At 42.9% G+C, this 25,256-nt stretch overlaps 1 protein-coding gene across 1 annotated transcript in view; it reads left to right on the top strand.

The window, feature by feature from the left end:
* Nucleotides 1-21,162, top strand: part of IL1RL2 (interleukin 1 receptor like 2) — a 35,632-nt gene extending 14,470 nt beyond the window's left edge. Inside the window, exons 7-11 of the mRNA XM_080814626.1 lie at nucleotides 6,939-7,068; nucleotides 7,836-7,972; nucleotides 9,433-9,576; nucleotides 17,999-18,160; nucleotides 19,624-21,162. Coding sequence (XP_080670752.1) covers nucleotides 6,939-7,068; nucleotides 7,836-7,972; nucleotides 9,433-9,576; nucleotides 17,999-18,160; nucleotides 19,624-19,991 — 941 coding nt within the window. The 3' untranslated portion in view covers nucleotides 19,992-21,162. The remainder of the gene's footprint in view (nucleotides 1-6,938; nucleotides 7,069-7,835; nucleotides 7,973-9,432; nucleotides 9,577-17,998; nucleotides 18,161-19,623) is intronic.
* Nucleotides 21,163-25,256: the final 4,094 nt, after the last annotated feature.

Below are 25,256 nucleotides of genomic sequence, written 5' to 3'. Positions count from 1 at the left end.
ACCCACAGAAGTACCATTTAAAACTGAGATAAATTTATACCTAACCTCCGAATGATGTACTTTCTATACATAAAATCAGTGGAAGAAATCAGAGAAGATTAAAAATTATACTCACATAGAAACTATAAATGTCTATGTACAGGAAAAATGGTAAAGTTAAAATGTGAATGACAAACTAAGAGAGAATGTTTGGGACAGAGACATCAAAAAACAGGTAATATCATTTCTGTACAAAAATATCAACAAATTAAGGACTAAGAATAATCCAAATGAGGCAAATGAATAATTCATAGAAGGAAAAAAAAGACTAATAGAGTATGAAAATATATTCATCTGAAATAAAAGAATTGTACATGAAAACAAAGATATGTATCTAAGAAATTGGTAAGGATTAAAACATGTAAATACCAAATATTAGCAAGTATAACATAAAGGATGTTCTAATACATTAGTGGCCCCAAATACAAGCGATTCCTTTAAAACATTTGTGTTTAAAGCTTCTCAACAGTTTCCCATCTCACTTAGAATAAAATTCAAAGTCCCTGCATTCCCAACATGGCCCTCCACAGCTGACTTCCCCTTGCCAGTGCTCACACTGGTAAGCTCACACTTGATCTTCCTGACATTCCTGCGGTTCCTTGAACATCTCAAGCACATCTCCACCTCAGGGACTTTGCATATGCCTTTCCCTCTGCTTGAAAAGCTCTTCCCTACACACAGCTCCATGGTCCCTTCCTTCACTTCCATAGGGTCTCCAATGAGTGTCATCTCACTTGACCACCACATTAAAACAGCACCCTTCTGAGGTGTTTGGGTGGCTCAGATGGTTAAGCGCCTGACTTCTGTTCAGGTCATGATCTCAGGGTCCTGGGATTGGGCCCCACATTAAGCTGAGTGGGGAAACTACTTCTCTCTCTGTCCCTCACTCTTTTCATGCTCTCTTTCTTGCTCTCTCTCAAAGAAATAGATAACATCTTAAAAAGCAAAAACAAAAACAAAAACAAAAACGAAGCACACCTCACTCACCATCATGCTCTATCCCCTGAGCTCTGTTTTCGGTAAAGTACTTATCACTACCCCACGTATTTTGTCTTGGTACCTCTAATTCTATTTGAATGCTCCTTAGGAGCTGTCACTTTGTCTGGTTTGTTCCTTCCTACATCACCAGTGCTCAGAACAGTTTCTAGAACAAAGCAGATGCTCAAGAAATAGTTGCTAAGTAGCTAAATAAATGAATGGACTGGTATCAACTTTGTAGAAGGAAATGCCAATATGTGTTCAGAACCTTCACAAATAACTTTTGACTCAGTATGTTCTAGATGGTAAACCACATACAGCAGAAACAGATTCCCAGGGCCCCAGATATAGATAGATAGATAGATAGATAGGTGGATGGATAGATAGATATTGTGCTTACCATGTTTAAGGAAGGAAAACACATGATTGCAACTTTCAAAAGACAACTGCAAACTTTTAAAAAAAAGACCGTATCAGATTTGAAAAAGAACAAATCAAACATCAGAATTCATAAATATAATAACCAAACCCAAAAACTCAATAAAGGGTTTAGAAGCTTATGAGACATCTGAAAAAAGTTACTGAATGAAAATAGAGGTCAGGAAAAAATGCCTAGGATTAAACACAGAGAGACAGAAGACTAAGAAATACAGAGGTTAGAGAGAGAGGATACACAGAACTAACATGTATGTAATTGCAATCCCAGAAGAAAGAGAAGAGAAAAAAGGGGGAGACAGTATTATTTAGGTGATAATCTGAGAACATTCCAAACAGATAGACACATTAATCGAAAGATGCCATAAGCCAAGGAGACTCAGCAGGACAAATAAAGGCAAAACTACACCTTGAAATACCAAAGTGAAACTGCAGAAAACCCAAAATAAAGGAAAAATATCTTAAAAGTTAGGGGAAAAGGAAAAAAAAAAACCCATTCTCTATGCACAACAGTAAGCCCACCGTTTGAATTTTTGATGGAAAGAGTGGAAGTTTTCTGCTGAAAAAAAATGCTACTAATTTTATAGTCAGTGAAAATATGACAAACTAAAAATGACAAAATTTGTTGAGCACAGTCTTACACTGAAGGAGCTACTACAGTGTTCTTTAAGCAGGAGGAAATGTTTCTAGATTGTGAATCAGCTATGGAGGAGGGAAGGAAGGAGCAAATGTTGACAAAAATAAGGGAGTAAATCCAAATGAATCTTGATTCTGTGAGGCAATAATGATAATGATTGTTCATGGCATTTAAAATACATATGGAATTAGAATTCACAACTGCATTTGCCTGTCTGCTGGGAGAAGGCTAAATGCAATTGTATCCTAAGACTTTACATTCTCTTAGAAGAGATAGAAATAATCAATAATATCAGACTTTGATAAGTTCAAGGATCTATGTTTTAATATTTAGGGTAACCCTAAAATAATAATAATTTCAAAAATACATCATTATATAGAATAATAAAAAAATAATCAAGAGGAAGGTAAGAGGACATCCAAAAGAAGGAGTCAAAAGACAGCAAGAAGGAAAAGACAAATATAGGACGGATGCTACAAATAAAATATATATATATATATATATATATATATATATGATAGTTGATTTAAAATGTACGTACATCACCGATTACAGGATGGACTAAATGCTCCAAATAAAGATCGTCATACTGGATTTGAGAGAAGAAATCATAACTCTGGGCTGTTTACAAGATGGTGGAAGAGAAAAGAGTAGAAAATGATATATGGTATAAACAATAACCAAGATAATGTTGGTATCATTATACTAACATCAAAGTAGATCTGAAGGTAGAATCCATTATTAGAGGTGGCTAGAGCTTGTTCATAATGACTAAAGTTCAATAGTGAACCTGTAGATACATAATAACATGGCCTTAAAAGTGTGTGTTTATGCATGTGTGTGTATACGTGCAGAAAGACAGAGTCAGTTCAGATTAAGTCCACACTAATAATGGAATAATAATAATGACACTTTGCAAGATAGCTGGTAGAACAAAGCAAGCATAACACCCTATCATAATAAACAAAATGTGCCCAACAAATGGCCTAATGTTCATATCATAGAGTCCTGAGCCCAACTGCTATAGATTACACATTCTTTCCAAGCAAAATGAAATGTTTAATAAAGGGACACCTGGGTGACTCAGTGGGTTAAAGCCTCTGCCTTCAGTTCAGGTCATGATCCCAGGGTCCTGGGATCGAGCCCCACATGGGGCTCCCTGCTCTGTTCCTCCCTCTCCCTCTGCCAGTGCCCCCAGCTTGTGCTTGCTCTCTCTCAAATAAATTAATAAAATCTTTAAAAAGAAAAAAGAAATGTTTAATAAAATCAATTGTATATTGGACCGTAAATCTAGTCTTTATAGAAAACAATAGAATAAAAAAACTCTCTAGATAGCCTATGGATAGAAATAGAAATCAGAAAATAATTTGACAATGAATACTCATGAAAAGTTTACACCGAGGGTGGTGGGATTCACACATTTGATTAGAGCATACTTGATAGTCTGAATTAGGAAAGGAAGCTAGTTGAAATATCCATGAGATGCAAGCTCACCTCTGAAGACAGAAAAAGAGAAGGAAAACGAATCCAACAAAATGGGAGAAACGAGGTGAGCGGTAATCACAGACAATACTGAAATAGTAAATGAACATGAAATTGAGTGATTAACAGGAAAGAAGTTAGTTTTCTGAAAATGGAACATGATTGCTAAGCTCCTGAATGATTAAGAAAAGAGAGAAGGCACAATCTGAAGGAAAGAGACCATCACCATAGAACATATACACGTGAGAAAGGTCATAAAAGAACATTCTGGAAAACCTAGTGCCAAACAATTTGAAAATCTAAAAAGAAATGGGCAGTTTCCATAAAAACCAGCACAATAGGATCTGGCACGAGAAGATACAGATTTCAAAATTGGCATATGACTAGAAATAAAAAATCCTGTCATGAACAAAATTCTAGATCCACTTGGCTTTACTGGTGAACTCTACAAAACATTTAATAAAGAAATTCAACAGATTTAAATAGTTTCACAGAGTAGAAAAAGAAGAAATAGTTGTTAACGCATTTTATTAGGTCAGGAAAATCTTGACACTCGGATCCAACAAGGATGTCGTTACAAAGGAAATTTCAGACCACATCTCATTCATCAACACAGATGAAAAAATTTAAGCACATTTTTAGTAAATTTATTTTATCAGCATACCCAAAGAGTGATACATTGTGGTTCAGTTGGGTTTATGTGAAACAATGCTAACTTGCTTCATATTACATAAGTCATCCTTTTATTTTACATAACAAACCAAAGGAGAAAAAATAATACACTTATAGATACTGAAAAGTCATTTAGAACACCTGAACTAGGAATTTATTATTTAAAAAGAAAACACTCTTTTAAAACTAGGAATGTAAGGGAATGCCCTTAATCTAATTTTTAAAAATCTATCTTTAGAAGCCTATAGAAGAAACAACATGCTCAAGACTGAACTACTAAACACATTTCCTTTGTTTTGAGGGTAAGCCAAACAGATTTTAGTTTTTGCTGAATTTGATAAGTTGATTATAATGTTGGTATGGAAAAGTAAAGACTGAATAATAGTCAAGACACTTTTAATGATAAAGAACTAACTGAGGGATTTGTACCACCCGATTTCAAGATTTAATAAAAAGCTACCATGGTTTAGAGAGTGCAGTTCTGATACAAGGTAGACAGTGGGTTAGAATTGAAGGCCCAGAAATAAATCTGCCATATTATGCCCTTGATTTTGGTGAGGCTGACACTGCACTAGGAGAGGTGCGATCTTTTTAACAAGTGGGACTTGACAATGGGACAGAATATGGGATAAAATAAAAACTTGACCCCTTTCTCACACCGTTTATAAAAATAATTTCCAGTGAGTTGTAGATCTAAGTATGGAAGTCAAAATGATGCATTTCTAGGAAAAAGTCCTTCATGATTTGAGGTAAGGAAAGATTAAAAAAAATAAAGACATATTAGTCAATGACTAGTCTTTTTTTTTTTTAAGGTTTTATTTATTTATTTGACAGAGAGAGATCACAGGTAGGCAGAGAGGCAGACAGAGAGAGAGGAGGAAGCAGGATCCCTGCCAAGCAGAGAGCCAGATGCGGGGCTCCATCCCAGGACCCTGAGATCATGACCCGAGCTGAAGGCAGAGACTTTAACCCACTGGGCCATCCAGGCACCCCTCAATGACTAGTCTTGAGATAGAATTTGATAAGTACGACTACGGCAAACATAGGAACTTCCATTTATTGAAAGACAAGTCAACCTACCAGAAGGTGAGGCAGACCGCTCTGATGGTTTACAACAGAGGGTACCAATGCAGCCAACGAAGGTCTAAAAACATGGTGGAGCAGGTACCATCTAGGGCAGTGCAAATTCAATCCAAGGTGTGAGGTCACGACACACACCGAGCTGGCAAAAATGAATAGACTGACAACACCACATGCTGCTGAGTCTGCCCTCTTACACGTGCTGGTCTACACTGCTGGTGGGAGTATTAAAGTCGGAGATACGCATCACCTACAATCTACCGATTTTACCGGTAGATGGGCACGTGTACCGTCGCAGACACAGGCGTGTATACGGGAAAGGTGTGTACCGGCGCCCCAGGAGGTGTGCAACGGGGAGCTCATAGCAGCCTTCACACTGAGGCAAACACTACAGCAATGCAGGTGTGTGCAGAGCAGCAGTACAAGAAATCGAGGCGCACTAGTGTATTCTCTTCACTGAATGGAGTAGAGCTATGTGCAACAGCACAGATGAGCATCACAAACAAAATGTGGGGCAACAGAAGCTACAGTTCAAATGTGAATGCGGAAGTGTTAGAGGATAAAGCAGGCAAGGGGCGGGCATGGGGGAGGCTTCTGGATTTCCAGTCAATCTACTGTTTTCCTAATGGGGTCAGAGGGGTATGGATGAGTGCTTTGCATTTATGTCCTATACTTTTTACTCTACATGGGTTGTAGTTCATGATTTAAAAAACAAAACAAAACAAAAAAACCCTTAATTCCACCTAGAATAAAGAAACACAGATTGTGTAGAAATAATTTTTTGTGTAGAGTAAAGAGATGGAAGGTGTTAGGCTCAGGGAACAAAATAAAATAAAAATAGAAAACCAATAAATATAAAAATTAAATAAAAATATAAAACTATTAAATATAGGGACACCTATATTTAATATAGGGGCCCTATAAATATAGGGGCTCAGTGGGTTAAAGTCTCTGCCTTCAGCTCAGGTCATGATCTTGGGGTTCTGGGATTGAGCCCCAAATCGAGCTCTCTGCTCAGCGGGGAGCCGGCTTCCCCCTCTCTCTCTGCCTGCCTCTCTGCCTACTTGTGGTCTCTCTCTGTCAAATAAATAAATAATATCTTTAAAAAAACTATTAAATATAATTCGTGACTGTGTGTGATGGGTGATTGGTGAAGTTGAAATATCACTGGATTTGGAAATAGAAAAACCAGTGCTCATGTCTCATTTCTTTCTCTCCCATGTGACCTTTGGGCAAGTCACCAATCGATCTGAACTTCAGTGTTCTTGTCTGTAGAACCTTCTCTTTCCTGATCGTAGGAATGTTTTGAAGGTGAGAAGACTGAAGGAGATGATGTGTGTGAAATACTTTGTAAAGTTCTTTGCTAAGTTTCCTAAGACTGGTGGTAGTGTCTGTGTCCCAAGCTGGTGGTATTTGGCAGCACATGGATATCTCTTTACAAAATAGACATTCTGGAAGTTTCCTTGTCCTTGTGATCTCTGTCCAGGGAGAGAATAAAGTAGAGGAACATTGACCTCCGGGGTGAATTTTTGGTGACCAAATGATATTCAGGATGTTGTTTAGGTAACCACTTTTTGATAGGCTTTTCACGCAACATTTATGAATTTTTTTATAGGCTCCCCCCTTATCGTGGACTGCAATATCACAGACACAAGGGATAATACAAATCTCCGGTGCTGGAGAGTCAATAACACGTTGGTGGATGATTATTATAGTGAATCCAGACGCATCAGAGAAGGATCTGAGTAAGTGTTGTGTTTTTCTGGCTTCCCTAAAAGCCGACAAGAATTTCCTTACTTACGCTATTTTGTTGCTGGTACTACTTTTGTAGATGCTTCTCAATGACCCCTCAACCCTCTTTGGCTTTGTCTCTCAAAGATCTCCTCAGCGCTGCGCAGGGCCGAGCTTCCGGTTCAGAGAAGCTTGAGGCTCACGTTATCAACCTTCTCATGTCCTAGTTAGACACATGAGGCAAAACATCAAGTATGGGCTTCACGCAACAAAATCTCTTTCTTTCAGCTAGTCCTTAAAACCAGCCTCATTCTCATTTCGTTATATCATGACCCATAGATCCTCAAGGCTTCAGTAGCAAAGTGGGCAGCAGCACAGGGACTCTTGGGGGAAATAGGACTTAATCATGAGCTAATTGCGTGGTAGAAACCCAGTTTGCGGTGGTCTAAATGGGGTGGCATCAAGCAAGACTCACTAGTCCGAGGGATGGAAGAACTGGTGTTGGGCCCTTGCAGGGTAGGTAAGTTAGCCTAAGTGGAGATGACCGGGGGAGGTTTCTGGAGGGCTGAGGATGCTGTTTGTCACTGTCCAGAAGAAAATGCAAATCTGGAATGGCCACCATCCATGCACCTCACCGAGCTAGTCCATGAAGCATTCTTAGGGTAACGTGATGGCCCAAAGTGTTCTCTGGAGAGAGAATTTTATTCTCTAGACTGAAGATGATATGCTATGCTGGGGAACGTGGACTCATGTATAAGTGATTGGCTCCTTTCTTTTACAGATCACACATTTTTTTCCAGAAACATATTTTTTACACAGTGAACATAACCTTCTTGGAAGTGAAAATGGAAGATTACGGCCATCCTTTTGTCTGTCACGCTGGAGTGTCCGCAGCATATTTTATTTTAAAACTCCCAGGTAATGGTTCTGAGGGATACACACTGTTAAAGGGTTCAGAATGATGACAAGGAGACACTGTTGTTCCAAGAGTTGGGGAAGGACAAAGAGAAGTGGAAGGATGGGAGGGAAGGGTGGATCCATCTGAGAGTTAGAAGCTAGAGGCTCAAACATGTGGTCAGGATCAGATCAGGGACCTGCGTGCAGAGAAGATCCACTTGGCTGTGCTGGGGCTTAATCAATGGATTGCTATTTCGGTTGACCCAGAATATATTTTAGTTATTGTGCTTTATCGTAACATTTATTTAAAGACATATAGTAGTGCATGGGGGTGTCTTTGATCTCAAACTGTTTACAACATAGGTGTGACCTAGGGCAGCTCGTGATAAGCTCTTTAGGGAGTATTTAAAAAAAATGATTGTGCTCTTTGAACACGTTTGAACACAAGAAAAGAGAATTTTCCCTTCTATCCCCCTGCCCCCCCCCCCCCACAAGCATACACACCTTCTTGTGGAGACTAGAACACCAGGAAGGGACTGAAAAAGGAAGTGGTGTATGCGGTGGGTTCTAAGAATGGAGAGACTTTCTCTTCCTCTGTTCTTCTGTCCTTCTTCCTCTTTCCAAATTCTCTCCTTCCCAGAGCCTCCTTCGGTGCCATCACTGGTCTTGGGTGGTGGCAAGGGAGAAAGCTATGCTCTTCCTCTTCTGGGATGTGTAGGAGCCTGAGCCTGTTTTCAGGGACTTGACATTCCAGGAGAACCGGTTCTCCTTCTTGATCATCTCCCACCCACTGCTTTTGCCATAATCGCTCTGCCCTGTGTTTGCAAAGCAGAGCATAGGTAGACGCCCTTTCCACCCTTTCCCAGGCTGTGCCTTGCAGACAGGCCCCCGGTGCAGACCTTGTTGGCACAAGGAGGATAAGGGGGGAATTTGGCTCTCGGCCAATCTCAGGGAGACAAGGGTTTTCAGGGGAGGCAGCTGATGGCTCTTTATGTATGACAGGCATCGTGCTGTCAATTTTGAGTGCCTGTGAAAGCAGTTATGACAGTGGGACTATCAGGAATGTGCCACAGAACCACCGGGGAAGGTCTTCCAATAAGCATGTTCAAGGCTCTACATTGGAAGAGTCTAGTAGTGTTGGCTAAGTGAGACCTGGCAGTGTGTGTGTTTTGAGAGCAGTCCTTATGCCCTCAAGCCCAGCTGTGGCCACCACGAGGAGCCAGGCTTCTGCAGAATTTCCCTCCCCAGGTTCCCAAGAGCATGTTTCCTTCCTGAAATTCATGGGCTACACCAGATTATTCTACTCCCATGTACCTATTATATTTAACTGTAAAAAAATACTTAAGCAGAATCCTCATCGACCTCTAGTACCTGTCCATTTGGCATTTGTAATGTGATCTGTATAAGTAAAGAGTAGAGTTGACCCTTTGTATTATCATTATTATTGGATTATTTATATCTTTATTTGCTGTCATCTGTAGCTCCGAATGTTCAAGCTTACTTGATAGGAGGGCTTCTCGCCTTGGTAGGCGCAACAGCATCTGTCATGTACCTCTATAACATTTTTAAGATCGACATTGTACTCTGGTATCGAAGCGCTTTCCATTCTCCCGGGACCAAAGAAGGTAAGTGCGGGCAACCACGGCAGATTGCTTCCTCCTTGGCTTCCACTCATGTGTATAACCATTGTAAATACACTTCATTCTATTTTACTAGCTTGCCTTTCATGTTGTTGACAAATTGGGAGGAAGGGCTCTCCCTGGAATGTCTCATGCTTCAGGGAAACCATTGGTTCATGGCCACAGGCATTGTTCAGTCGAATGGGACTTGCAGCCTAGTCGTGGCTGAGGAAATCTTTGCTCAGGAGGAGGCGTACATCAGCTTCTGGGCCCCACTGTGACCATTTTGGAGAGTTCTCACACCTACTGCTGTTTTCCAAAGAGGACAGCTTCTCCTAGAGCTACAGAGGGCTTTCCACCCACACTGCATCTTCAACGCAAGGTCGGGGGGTGAGCAAAGTTGACATTATAGAGGGAGATGAGCTGCCTATGGCAGGAGCTCTTTCTAGAAAGATTTAAGTGGCTGACTCGCAAGGCTGGGGAGAGACCTGGGTTCACATCTGGTTCTCCACTTAGTCCCATGTGATCTTAGGAAGTGTTGAATGTTCTTCTCTTTCTTGGCCATAGAATGAGAGAAAAAAAGAAGCAAGGAGGGAAGGAGAGAAGGGAGGCAGGAGGGGAGGAAGGAAAGAAGGAAAGGAAGGAAGTGGGGGGGGAGAGAAAATGTTCAGAGCCTGCCTCACAGAGTATTATAGGAATAACTGAGTTAAGGTCCAGGAAGGCACTGAGCAAGGACCTGGGGCCCAGGGGGCACCTTGGAGTCTGAAGGCCAAGGCCAGCTGCCTCGGCCACTCTGCCCCAGGTTTCAGTCTGGTCTGTGGAGCTCCCGTCCTGCCAATACATCTCAACACACAAATGCCTCAGTGTGATCCTGAAACTCTGAGGAACAGGCACTTCCCACCATTGTGGTGTTTTTTCCTTTCTGTTTGCATTTTATAAGTGGGCTCCGAGCTCAGCCCAGTTCGGGACTTGAACTCATGACCCTGAGATCAAGATCTGAACTGAGATCAGGAGTCGGATTCTTAACTGACTAAGCCACCCAGGCACCTCTACCCCCAAAACTCAACCCCCCCAAAAGTGTGTTTTTAAAAATTCTGTGCTATTTTCTTGTTGTCTCAGAATGGTTGTGATCTATTAAGGCCTTGAAAAAAAGTAATAGTCTCCTTTAATGTCCCCTGATTGGATGGAAAATTAACACATGGCGGGGAGAAGTCTATGTGCTTCACATGCACAGAAATATGTACACCTATGCCACTCAGGTCCAGAGACGAGCGATGAGGACTGGAGTGGGAATTCAGGGATATATAAAGCACATAAAGCATGCAGCACAAGCTGTTGTCCACCAGTTTGAGGAAACAGCTGTCCTAATTCAGACTTTATTCTAAGCTAAATTTCCGAATTCAAACGGTTAGTCCGGGGGCAGTGTAGAAAGCAACATGTTCTTTCTTGAGAGCCAAATCCAGCCAGGGAAACCTGACTGTGCCTGTCCAGTGCCGCTGAAATCCCCTCTAGTCCTGAGGCCTTTCGGCTGGATGTGGGGTCTCTCTTTGGGGCTGTGGTCCCCGTGGGACCTCCCTGTGCCTATGCTCCCACCTACGAATGTGACAGAGGAGACCTGCGTGCCCCCACTTGTCTTTTCTGACACACACACATGAGTGGCCTGCCTGCTTTCTGTTTATTGACTGAATGGACACTGGGGGCACTTCAGTGGTATTCCCATATCTCTGGTCCTGGTGCGTGTCTCACTCCCTGACTCACTGGGACTCCCAGGAGCATGAGAGCCCAGGGCTGGAGCAGCTGCCTGCCGGTGAGGTCGAGTTTAGCAGGAAGAGAAAAAAGGAATAGTGACTCACCCAGAGCAGGGGGAGCTGAGCAGATGATCGACTCAGGGAGCCCCACCCTCTGCGGAGACCGGGTTCCACCCCAAATTCCGGCCGAGAGTTTGGGCATTGGATCCGACTGATCGGCCAGGGCTCCTCTTTCTTTCTTTCTTTCTTTCTTTCTTTCTTTCTTTCTTTCTTTCTTTCTTTCTTTCCTTCCTTCCTTCCTTCCTTCCTTCCTTCCTTCCTTCCTTCCAAGATTTTATTTATTTATTTGACAGAGAGAGACACAGTGGGAGAGGGAACACAAGCATAGAGAGTGGGAGAGGGAGAAGCAGGCTTCCTGCTGAGCAGGGAGCCTGATGCGGGGCTGGATCCCAGGACCCTGGGGTCATGACCTGAGCCGAAGGCAGACGCTTAAGGACTAAGCCACCCAGGTGCCCCTCCTCTTTCTTTTTCTTAATTCAGATAAGTGCATGTATACTTTATGACTAAATGTCTAATCTCTACAGTTCCATCTATGAGAACGACCCCTATAAATTCCTCTCTGAGTGTTGGCTTTGGCAATGAGCTTGTGATGAGACTTAAGATTTTTCCCAGTTGCTATTTCCAGCGTTGTGTCCCTGGGGGATATTTTCTAAGTTATGGGGGGAGCTTGTGCAGTAAGGGGTGGCAAATAGGAATGAAGAAATAGGCAAATTGTGTCCTTCTTGTGATAAATTATTATCCCAGCTGGATGACTTAGGCTTTATAACATAAGTAACAGGTGGGTATAGCTCAGTTTTATCAAGTTCTCGCCAGCCCTAGTCCATGGGTTCTGTATATTCTCTAGTAAATTATAAGAGTGACTTTAAAAATTCTTCCAGGTGTGCATGCATGTACAAAAATGTAAGGGTCAGTTTACACATCTAGAGAGATTTGCATAGGTCTCATCACCTTCCAAACAGGTTTGTGGAGAATGTATGTGTAGAACACAACAATTAAAAACAAAAACAAAATAGGTTCAGTGAACAGAAGGTAGAATGGTAAAATAAAGCTTGGGGGTAGAACTGATGACAAATCTTGGACACTTTTTGAAGATGAATTGGCTTTAGAAGTAAAGACAAAAGCAATGACAAGATGCATTGTGTGTTGTTCACAAATACTCTTCAATTGCTTATGAGAGCATGTGGCTTCTTCTGGGACCATTTTCTGAGGTAGAGTTTTTGTGGGGAGTCCTCATCTTTAAAGGGTGTAATATAATGAATTTTGTCTACAACAACATTCCTGTGGTAAAAGTGGTAGCATGTTGAATGTGACTTTTCTTCTAGTGTCTTCCATGTTAGGGTTAAAAGGCCAAACCTCATGAAATTATGTCAAAGCTCTTATGTGAAGGCCAGATTGATTCTGTCTGATTTTTCATTGGGTCCAGTTTGATTAGGTTTGAAATTTAGCAATAACATAAGAAAAGAAATTAAGGGGTTGAATGATCTTTTAGCAATCTCTCATAAACATGAATACATGCCCATAAACTCTTGTATTTCTGCCAATGGCCCATAAAGGCACATGCAGACATTTTAGCATCAAAATTAGGGCTGAATCTCCTCAGGAGAAAAAAGGAGCTTGGCCAGAACCTAGATGAACTGTCTAAGGTTTATCCACTATATAGAGGGAGACTGTGGGAGTATCTACCAGCTGGCCCTTTCCTTAAAAACTTACTAGTAGGTCTACATTTCTATAGATTTCTGGGTGAAATAGACAGTTGGGGGGGGTGGGGCATGTTAGACTCATCTTTATCTATTGCCCATTGTTACCTTCCCAATTGCTGTTACAGTTACTATGGCTGGGAAGCAAATTACCTCAAACCTTTGTAGTATAGAGCAGCCATTTATTTTGCTGATGGGTTCTTTGGGTCAGGATGTGAACAGGCACTGCAGGAATGGCCTGTGCCACCTCCACGATGTCTGGGAACCCCACTGGAGGACTGTCTTTTGATTTTGGCTGTCAGTTGGTGGCCTCAGTTTCTCTCCCCAGTGGCCTCTCCATGTGGTCTCTCTTGTGTGGGCTACTTTGAGCTTCTCCACAGCACCGCGACTGGCTTCCAGGGGCTAGTGTTTCAAGAACAGGAGATCCAGGAAAACCCATACTTTCTCTTATGACTCAGACCCTGAATTTCTAGAGTCAGTTCTACCACATTCTATCTGTCAAGGCAGGTATAGAGTCCTAGTCAATTTTAAGGGAGTGGAAATGGATTCTACCTCTTTATTGGGGGTGTGGTTGGTTCTGAAAGAGCCTGTGGAACTGGAAATATTGCTAGGGCTATTTTCTTAAAAAATGCAATCTGACACACTTGCACAGGACTAACCAGGGATACGCTTTGTGACGTTTCCTCCTCCCAGTTCTCATCTCAGCCACACCAGAGGGAGTGGTAGACTTGGGTTTGAATCAAGGCTGGCCACTTAGCTGCTCAAAGGCCAGAGAAATAACATAGCCCTGTCTGTCTCAACATTCTTTCCTATAATCCGAGGATACCAATGTGACCCTCACCGTGACTGTGACAGCCAAAGCTGTCAGGCAGTTGTCTGAGAGTGCCCTTCAAAACCACAGGCTGACGGGAAAAGCAAAATGGCCTCAAGCTTGATTTTTTTTTTTTTGCTATATTGGTGAATAAATGATCGATTGATCATTTGAAAGTTATGAGAACCCACTGCATTTTGAGAATGAGCCACCAAGGTAACATTTCTACTCAAAAGCTTAGAAAGAAAAAAAAAAGATGACCAAAAAGTTGGGAGCATTTTTTATTTTTATCTTCTAAAAGGTGTGAGAGTCGCTCACTACCCAACTCTCTTTTGTCTCTGAGTCTGCACCTCTCTTTTTTTTTGAAAAACGGGGAACATGGAACACTGTCAAAAGAGAGAATTCAGTTAGCAAACATAGGTTTTTGTTTTGTATTGTTTTTTAATGAGCAGGAAGAACGAGAAAGAGCCTGAGAGAAGAGAGACATGAGTGGCAGGGCTTCTGACAGAGGTGGTGATAAACACAGATTTATAGACAAAAATCACTGTATTCATTTAGGAGGTCTGCTATGTGGTGAGAAGAGTACCAACCCGACCAATCCTTTATCATAAAAGGATGAAATATTATCAAGATATTAAGGAAATTTACATCCTTTCTAAAATGTTTAAAAACAAAGCCTTTATGAAATCTTAAGATTTTTTTTTCATATAGACTCTGGCTTTAGAAAGTCAAGAGTATGAAAACAAGTTTAATTCAGAAAATACCCACTTATGGAGTGGTGGTTTAGACTAGTAACGTTGAAGACGTTGCAGAAGGAGATTTAGCTGGATTGGGTTTCTGCAGACTCCAGACAAAAATTCATCATCCCTTTGGTACCTGCTTTATGAGCCCAGTTTATTAAAAAGCTGATTGGCTCATGATCTAAAACTTCTCTCTCCCCCATCTAGATAGAACATCCTTGAGCCTCTGTAAAATCCAGTTTCATTCAGACATTTGGCAACTACTGATAGAGACCGCCTCTGTCTCAGGTCCTTAAAGGTGGTGGTTAGTATGAGAATTTATGAAATGAGAAAAGGCTACGTGTAAACTCTAAAGTTCTGGACACATTTTAACTACAGCTCTTCCTTGATTTATGATGGGGTTATAGCCTGATAAACCTGTCATAAGTTAAAAATAACATGATTTTAAAATGCATTCGATGCATGTAACCCACAGAACATCACAGCCTACTTTTAATGTGCTCGATACTTACATTAACATACAGTTGGGCAGAATCATCTAACACAAAGTCTGTATTACAATCAAGTTGACTGTCTGATGTGATTGATTGAATACTGTCCTGAAGGTGGAAAACCGCATGGTGTGTGGGTACAGGTGGTTGTCAGTATATGTACTGTTGAGCCTGGGGATTGCGTGGCTGACTCCTGGCTGTGTCTTTTTACCTTGCCCAACATCAAAGAGAGAATAGGACCACATATCGCTAGCCTGAAAAAGATCAAAATTCAAAATTCAAAGTATGGTTTCTCCTGAATATGTATTGCTTTTGTACCATCATAGAGTCAAAAAAATCATAAACCAAACCCTCCTAAGTTAGGGACAGTCTGTACTATTATTTAGATGAAAACTTGAAGTATACAAGATTTTCCCTTCTTTCTTTGGGCTCAGAGCCACCCTTCTTTTCAAGTCTGTTCACTCAAACAAACTTCCATGAACAGGGAATAAAAGACAGGCTTCCTCTTGGGTCCCCTTAGATTGGCTGTGAATTTCCTAATAGCCTGGGGCTCAAAAAATCACATTTTCTAATGAGATGTTCACTAGAACCTTCAATCCCTTCTAGAGCTTCTTATTCATATGACCCCTGAGTAGAGCATAAGCATCCCCCTTCTATGCCCTTCTCAAGCTCTCCCCCTTCTTGGCCTCTTTACCATCCTCTTCATTTTTTTCTAAACCTTTTAAAATCCAGGAACTACCGTCCATCCTTTATGAATTTTCCCCAAGAGCTCCAGGCTATGGGGAAGTTTGATTTCTTTCCATCTCTCCTATTCATTCTGCCATGTTATCTTGTAACACCTCATGTTTTTATTTCCAAGTCTCTGAATGGTCTTTCCAGTTAGATCCTGTGTCTTGTTCATCTGCTCAGGGGTGAGCACAGTGACTGTTACTTGTGGTTGATTACTCAATAGATGCTTAGCTCATTCGGTGATGACGAAATGTGCTGTTGTGTGGGACGTCTCCGTACTGCACAACAGATTCCTGGAGTCTACTCAGAGGCTTGGTCTCTATAATGTCATATGCAAGTGCAGTGACGAAATTCACTAGTGGGTCTGAATCACGAGAGACTGGACCCATTTTGCCTGGTGCAGTTACGACGGTCCACCATTGCACAGGACCCATCCAGAGTGACATTGATGGAAACTCCTGCTTTCAATTCTCATTTTCGCCACAGGGACTGGTGGACTTAAGTCAAAGGAGTCAGGTTGGAATTGGGGCTATGTGATCTTGGAGAAATGATTCTTACGTAAGGGGGAAAGGACCATCTTCCTCATAGGTCAATGCCAATGTGTTAGGAGTAGCAACGGTAACTGACAAATCATCAGAGGCTCAATGTGGACAAATCTGAGACTTAAATTCTTCAGGGGACCTAGTCATAAGGGGTGGAAACCGACACTTTTGTGAGTTTTCCCTCTAGAAGCCTGACCTGGTTCTGACTAAATATCCAAGAAAAAATTTCTTTGTGCTTCCAGTAGGGGGAGGAGAAAAATCATTCTGAAATATCCTAGAGCACTCTGTTCTTATTAACAAGGCTTGCCCTCAGGATAAACTAGTTAATGAAAGCCTTACCTGCTAGGGTATGATCAGAGCCTAGCTGACCTGCGCAGGTCAGCCTAGCTGACCTCCAGCCCAGTCAGGCCATCCTGCCCCATCTAAGCGGGGATAAATAACTGAGAAATTTTTGCAAGTTCATAGTCCAGAGTCACTAAAAGATCTAATCACAGGACCATAGAACACATCCCCTCCCTCCACACATCCCCATCATGTTACTAAAGGCCAGTTTATAGCACTTTCTTTTACTGGTACATTCTATCCAGCTTTAGAGAAAAGTATAAGATGTATTAAAAGGCAAATGCACAATTTGAAGAGACAGAGCTAACATGCACAATTTGAAGAGACAGAGCTAACATCAGAGCCATAAGTGGCAGGGATGTCGCAAATTACCAGGCTGGGAATTTAAATCATCCCTGGTTAGTGTGCCAAGGGATCTAATGCATAAAAGCAGACAGCATGCAACAACAGATGGGTGATATAAGCGGAGAGATGAAAATCTTAAAAAGGACCAAAAAGAATTATATGTTTATAAAAAAAATTTAAAAAAAGGGACCAAAAAGAAAGCTAGCCATTAGGAAAAAAACCCACAAAAATTGTAACAAAAATGAAGACTGCCTATGATGGGCTTGTTAGTGGAGTGGACATGGATGAACAGAGAATCTCTGGGCTTGAGGCTATCACACAAGAAACCTCCAAAACTATAAAGCAAAAGGAACAAAGTCTGGAGGAAAAAAAAGAACAAAGTATCCAATGAGTGTGGGACAACCACCGAAAGTGTAACATACATGTAATGGGAATACCAAAGGAGAAGAAAGAGAGAAAGGAAGGCAAGTATCTGAAGCACTAGTGATTGAGAATTTCCCCAGATTAATGTCAGATACCAAACTGCAATCCAGGAAGCTCTGAGAATACCAAGCAGGATAAACAAACAAAAGCCTAGGGGTATCATTTTCAAATTACAGAAAATCCAAGATAAGGAAAAAAATCCTAAAAGGAGCCAGAGGTGGGGGGGACAACTTACCTATCGTGAAACAGAGATGTGAATTGCATTCAGCTTGTCCTCAGAACCTACGCAAGCGAAAGAGTGTGAAGCGAAATATTTAAAGTGTTGAGAGAATGAGAAGCCTAATGTGACAATGTTGACACCAAGAGAGCCAGCTGATCACTCTGAAGTCATTGAACCCAAGGGAAAAGGACCTCATGGGAGCAAGCCAGATTTTTGCTCCTGTTAACCTAAGAGAATTTGGTACAAGTAATTCTGTGAGTTTATTCCGTTTCCTTTTCAGATGGCAAGATCTATGATGCCTATGTCTTATACCCTAAGCCTCAAAGAGAAATCCAGAGCCATGAGGTAGACACACTGGTGTGGAAGATTCTGCCTGAGGTGCTGGAGAGGCAGTGTGGCTATAAATTATTTATATTTGGCAGGGATGAATTTCCTGGACAAGGTATGTTTTGAGTGAGGTTTCAAAGCCACAAGTAAAAAGGAAAGGGAAGTCTCTTTTCCTTCACTTCACAAATGGGTGTGGGGAGGGCTTGGGAGACTCTGCTCACCTTCCCCCATGGAACCACAGGGAGTCTCATACCTCCTCAACCCATAGCCCGTGAGCCAAGTTAGGACCAGTTCTCTTCTCTCTGGGGCTCATTCCTGTTATAGAATAACTGGGATTCCTGGTTGAAATACTATGACTCTCACTATGAGTAACACGAACAGTTGACCAATGACAGCCTTGGCCAGGAGACCACATGGTAAAAAGAGGTCATTTGCCCTCACGTCCTTGAGACTAACTGCTGAGTATCCTCCATCAGTTCGAATACATAAATCAGCTCATATTTAAAGATGATTTTATAAACCTTAACTACCCAGGTTTCGCCTACATAAATAAAATAGAATTTATTTATTTATGTCTCCCATCGAACAAGAGTGTAGCTTTGGGCACTGTGGGTGACATCTCTGAGCTTCAGCTGTCTCATCTGTCAAATGAGGAACAGAGTGCTTCCCTGACTCGGGCAAGAGAATGAAATGAGATAAAATCTGAGTGGAGACCAGTATGGAGCTTAGTGCATGTTAGACATCTGACAGATAAAGTTTCCCTCTTGACCTACATGTTTTCTTTCTTGGACTGCTATACAACAAACGGCTAAAATTTGAAATAAACCTCCTTCACTGGTCAAGAGGAAACCAAGAGGACTACATTAGAGCATTTGGTAGCGGCCCACTCTGGGTTGTTTGGAGAGGTGGCCAAGTACTTTGGATTTGTAAGTTGCTTATCTCCATGGTGAGAGACAACCACATCTCAGCCCACATCTTTTCAAGTTATAAGATCAGCCTCCACGAGGAAGTGAAAATCTGATTTAGTGCTCGCCGTAAACATGGGGAAGACTTCAAATTTCATAAGCATATTCTTTCACTCACTTATAAATCCTGGGCATCTAGCTAGCTACCGCACAAGAAGAAAACACAAATAAAGATTAATACAACATCTGATCTATCAACATTTTCCCTGTCCCTTTAAAATATGTTTATTTAAAAAAAAGTGTTTATCATCTACTATATACTAGACCTTCAGTTAAGTTGGTGATACAAAGTTAGGCATGATAAAATCCTTTTTCCGAGTAGGTCAGTCTGTGGGTGCAGCCAATGAGCTGAGGTAAGTGACCTCACAACAACCAACTACCAAAAAAATATGACTTATGAACACAAAGGGCCAATTTTTTCAGGGAAAATCAGGAAGGTTTCACAGAGTATATGACAAAAGTTAAAAAAAAAAAAAAACAAAACAAAACCACTTTTGTTATCCATTCCTAAGTGACATTTATTTTAAAATCCATGTTGTCCTTCCAGGACCCATTTCTAATATTCTCAGAGATGAATCCAGGCTCTTTCACTCTGCGTCTTCTTTATTTCCAGAGGTGGCCAACGTCATTGATGAAAACATCAAGCTATGCCGGAGGCTGATCATTGTCTTAGTTCCCGAATCCCTGAGCTTTGACGTGTTAAAGAACATGTCGGAAGAACAAATTGCAGTCTACAATGCACTCATCCAGGACGGGATGAAGGTCATCCTGATTGAACTAGAGAAGGTCAAGGACTACGCGACCATGCCGCAGTCAATTCAGTACATCAAGCAGAAGCACGGGGCCATCCAGTGGAGCGGGGACCTCACAGAACAGTCACAGTGTGCCAAGACCAAGTTCTGGAAAAAAGTGAGGTACCACATGCCACCCCAAAGGCCTCCACCATCTTCTTCCGCCCAGCCGCTGAAGCACACATCCTGACCCCTCCCGGTTGGCTAGTGGGGGGCTGACATGGGGTTGGTCACCTGTGCTGGCATTGTTGGCATGAGGTGGTTCACAGATGGCATGGATGCCTGGCATTTGGGCCGTCGGCTTGAAGCTTGCCGTCGTGTCCTTGTTGTGACAGGACCTCTGTCTGTTGCTTGTTTGGGTCAGAGCTCCCTCTTTAGGGAAAGATGTCACCCTTCCAGAAGGCCTTCATTCACTTATGGACTCTATTGGGCACTCCCCAGACACAGAGCCCCTGGGGAATGGGACAAGGAGGACTGTAGAGTGACAAGTGAGATGTCAAGAAGTTTGGTGCGTGGTGTGGCATCCGTCGGGCCGGAGACGGAAGTTAGGGGATGGCAGGAGGCAATCTGTGGGCTTGGAGAGGGCTGGCAAGGAGAACTGCAATTTTTCTTGACCATCATCTTAGCACATGGATACTGGAAGCCAGGTAGTGGTCACACAGACCAGTGGGGACCAAGTGTGGCCCCACTGGGATTGCCCATTAATCACCCTCCTGTTGGGCCCCAGCCTTGAAAGACTTGATCTGTCCAATCAAAATAAGTAACACTTCACTTGTTTCTCCAGCTGGCTGCTGAAGGCCGGGATTCTGAGCAGCATGAGAGGCACAATTAGCACACCGAGATGATGTAATTCTAGTCCACATGAAACAAAGAAATCTTTAGGTTAGCCAGCATCCCCTCATCACAGGTCCATTTATGATTTAACAAGGCACAGGGATTTTTGACGCTAAAATACAGCTGGAAATTCATCACTGCTTTCAAAGACCCTGACCTGAGGAGCTGAGATAGAGTCCAACACTCTCGTTCTGTGGCTGAGGACGTCGAGTCCTAACAAGTGGCCTGCTGGGGTCAGAATGTTTGTGTCGCCCAAATTCACATGTTGCCATCCTAACACCCAGTGTCATGGTATTGGGAGGTAGGGCCATCTGGAGGTGATAGGGTCAGAAGGGCAGAGACCTCCTGAATAGGATTAATACTTTCATGGAAGATAGCCCAAGAAATCCCTTAACACTTCGGCCATGTGAAGACACAGCAAGAAGTCTGTGACCTGAAAGAAGGTCCTCGCCTGACCACGAGGGCACCTGTTCTCAGACTTCTTGCCTCCATCACTGTGAGAAATAAATTTCTTTTGTTTAGAAGCCACTTGGCCTATGGTATCTCGCGATAGCGGTCCAAGCAGTCTAAGGCATGGCCCTAATGAAGGGTTCATGGGGACTGGATGGGGGTCATCCAGTGGGCAGGACAGGGGAGGAGGACTGGGGAGGAGGAGGGGTGAGTTGGGAGAACAGGACGCCCAGCCTGCAGCAAAGAGCGGAGTGTATGGGCGGGGGCAGAGAGCAGGAACAGGTGGCCTTCACAGGCTGCAGATAGCATAGAGTGTCTGGTGGGCTCTGAGATGATAAAGAGCCTACTCCAGTCTTCTAGCATCTATGCTCCAAGGTGACCCAACACGACACATTTCTTTTTTTGTTTGTTTGTTTAAAGATTTTATTTATTTGTTTGACAGACAGAGATCACAAGTAGGCAGAGAGGCAGGCAGAGAGAGAGGGAGGGAAGCAGGCTCCCTGCTGAGCAGAGAGCCCGATGCAGGGCTCGATCCCAGGACCCTGGGACCATGACCTGAGCCAAAGGCAGAGGCTTTAACCCACTGAGCCACCCAGGCACCTCACATGACACATTTCTTTGTCATCATATGCTGGTTCTCACTTAACATGAGGCCACTCTTTATTTTATTTAACATTTGCTCTTTAAGGATTTTTTAAAAAGATTTTATTTATTTATTTGACAGAGGGAGAGAAACAGCGGGAGAGAGAGAACTCAAGCAGGGGGAGGGACAGAGAGAGAAGCAGGCTTCCTACTAAGCAGGGAGCCCGATGCGGGGCTCCATCGAAGGACCCTGGGATCATGACCTGAGCCGAAGGCAGAGGCTTAACAACTGAGTCACCCAGGCGCGCCTGAAGATTTTTTAAAATTGTGGTAAAATATATGTCATGCAAAATCTACCACTGCGACCATTTTAAGTATACAGTTCAGTGGTGGTAAGTCCTTTCACCCTGTTGTGTGCCACTGTCCGCACCCTCCGGTTCCAGAACTTTGTCATCTTTCCCAGCTGGAACTCTCTCCCCCTCAAACACTAACTCCCTCTCTCCCCTGACCACAGTCCCTTGCAACGTTCTGCTTTCTTTGTCTATGATTTTGGCTCCTCTAGGCTCCTCGTGTAAGTGGAATCATACAGGACTTGTCCTTTCGTGCCTGGCTTATTGCACTTAGCCACAGATCCTTAAGATTCACGTGTAATATTTGCTTTTTGTCTCATTCTTCTTATGTAGTCCCGCCTCCCTTCTTTCTTTCTTCCCTGGGTGAAGGATATCAGGTAATCTTACAGGGACAGGAGACAACCACCAAAAGTAATAAGCTCATCGGGGTCCGTCTAGTCAGATGCTTGTGAATCCTTTGCTTCTCGGTTTCTCTCTCCAACATGGGAGTCACGATTCCTCATGGAATTTGCCAGTTCAAGTAAAGGAAGCTGTTTCTCTTGGTGCACCCAGAAGTGAAGGGATGGCCACTGGAGTGTTCCTCATTCTGTTCCCCTCACCCCTCAGTTTTCTCTCCTCTGCTTGTACCTGGAGCTTGCTGCTGATGCTGGAGAAGGCTCTGTGGCCGCACCCACAGAGTGGCGCTTTGCCCTTCACTTTGTCTTATCCCATCCCCTACAGACTACCCCTTCCTCCCAAGCCGTTTCTCTCTGGAGGATGAGGAGAGGCAGAGCAGCCCCATGAGTCAGGAGACAGGCTGAAACCCTAGGATGTGTCCTCTGTTAGGCTGGTTGCCTATGAATTTTAGAAAGAGATTCTCCAGGATTCTCCAGTGACTAACTTTTTATAAATGACTGTATCCACACAGCACAAGTTGAGGCTGTCAGAAAAAAGAAAGCCAATCCATCAGGGGCAAAGGTATTTTCTGAAAACCTAGGACTACTGGGAGGCCAGCGCTGTTGGTGAATTTCTTAGTTGGAATGATTTTTTGTCAGAAACTTCCCTCCCCTCCAACATGTGCGCTATGTATCTTTTTGTTTAAAAATATGTAAAGGTGGGATGCCTGGGTGGCTCAGTTGGTTAAGCCGCTGCCTTTGGCTCAGGTCATGATCCCGGGGTCCTCGGATCGAGTCCCGCATCGGGTTCCTTGCTCGGCAGGGAGCCTGCTTCTCTTGCTGCCTCTGCCTGCCTCTCTGCCTGCTTGTGTGTACTCTCTCTCTCTCTGTCTCTGTCAAATAAATAAAATCTTAAAAAAATATGTAAAGGTGTATTATTAGTGCAATAACAATGAATTATATCAGCACATTGTAATTTTATTGTTATTGCTTCCTGTCCTATATAAGAGGCTCCTTTTCTTGAGGGTTCCATCCTTTCACGTATTTGGACACGGGGCTGATGTTCTCAGGCGTGAATATATGCTTCTCATGACAGACCATGTGCTCTGAATCAAGATTTGTACAATAGGACCACATGTTTTCAAAGATGGATAAGACTTGTCTTATCCTGGTAAGTTCTGTCCTTTTAAACAGTGGCTCTTTCTGATAATTTGAGGAACAATGTGGGTATCTCCCTAGAAAAAATGTATGTACACACAAAATTTTGGGTGCAGTTTGAGGATGTTTACAGAATTTTTCAAGTTCCTCAAAGGCACCTTACACAAAAAGGTCCTCAGGCCCTGGGAAAAGGACCCCTTTCCTAGAGGGACTTTCATTTCTGTACTTACTGGATGTGATCTCAGAATTTTACACAATTCTATGTAGAGGTCCAATGATAAATGTGCTGAGTGAGCCATTTGGAGGATCCTCCTGGAAGTTGTTTGGAAAGGAACACAGACTTGGGATTTTTGTGGTATTCTAGTCATCATCTAGCCCAGGACTGCCTTACTGGTCTGCCACCAATGAGATGTAGATCTTTGACGACAGTGACTCCTGAGATGTTTCCTCATGGTATGTCTGGAGCTGTAGGCCTTACGTGTGTAGGCACCATGATGTGGAAAAGACTGGGAAACAGATCCTAGTCAGAGAAGGCCTGGAAGAGTGAAGGGAGGAAACTGAAGACGTTCGATACTTGGTGGCAGAGCTGGGACAGATGCCTCCGTCTTCTCACTGTGCGTGGCTTATGCTGTGGCAACTTTTCTTACCCTCTCAGTCCTGTGACACCAGCCACTCATTGGAACTAACTTCTAGAAACCTGGGAATGGACTTCTAGCAGTACACAGTTAGGGCTTCTGAGTGATTTCCCTTGATTTACTCTGGGATTTGTTAGGAACACACACATTTTTGTTTTGTTCTTTCTTGTTTCTACCCAGCAGTAAGCAAAACTGTAGCATTTTTAGGTTCGTAGGAAATTTAACATTCAGGATTAAGAAGTTCTTCAGTAAGTTTTACCTTTCTTGAATGGATCTTTCTGAATGGCTGGAGGTTTTAGATGAGAGAGGTCAATGAAGGAGGCCATGTCCTTTCCTGGGACAGCTTTATCACATCTATCACAAAGCATTGGACTTCACTGAATTCCGCTTCTTGACTGGAGCCTCACTACCACTTGGGAACCTGGGGGTCCAGGCCTCTGCCTAGTGGGGAAGAGCTTGTGTTTGAAACTCAGCTTTTCCTGTGGGGCCTTTGAGAAGCCAGTCAGCCTCTCTGAGCTTGTCATCATTTGGGGATGACACGAGGAAAAAGGATATAACACATGTGAGTATGGGGATGATAAGTGGATGTTATTTATGGACGGGTTGCACACACTTGATAGAACTCTGGCCATGATATTCAGGGACAAAAGTGTAATTGAAATGGGGAAAAAAATCCATGGGCACTGAATGTTTTGCAGTAGGCAGCTCATGGTTTTTGGAGATTCCTAAATTTTCTACTAGCTTCTTAAAGTCACACACACACACACACACACACACATGCACATGCCCCTGGAGATGGGGTGCTCTGTATTGGTATCAGTGGGGTCTATGACTATGCCCTGTGCTGTGAGCTCTTGGCTGGACTAACCTTCCAAACGATCCTGTCCAGTCTGCTGGCCAGTGTCCTGTTCCACTTACGCAGGGACCCCATGCTTCCCGATCCCCTGGGTATCCACATGGAGCCTTTGATTACTGTCCTTGCTTGTTGCTTGGTCTTGATTTTGGGAGCTCAAGGAGTTTTGAAACCTGGTCCTGGGAGTTCTACCACCCAGTAGCCCAGGCCAGAACCGAA

The sequence above is a fragment of the Martes martes genome, assembly GCF_963455335.1.
Source record: "Martes martes genome assembly, chromosome: 9".
In the NCBI taxonomy this organism is placed as follows: Eukaryota; Metazoa; Chordata; class Mammalia; order Carnivora; family Mustelidae; genus Martes; species Martes martes.
This window is presented reverse-complemented; position numbering and strand designations above follow the sequence as displayed.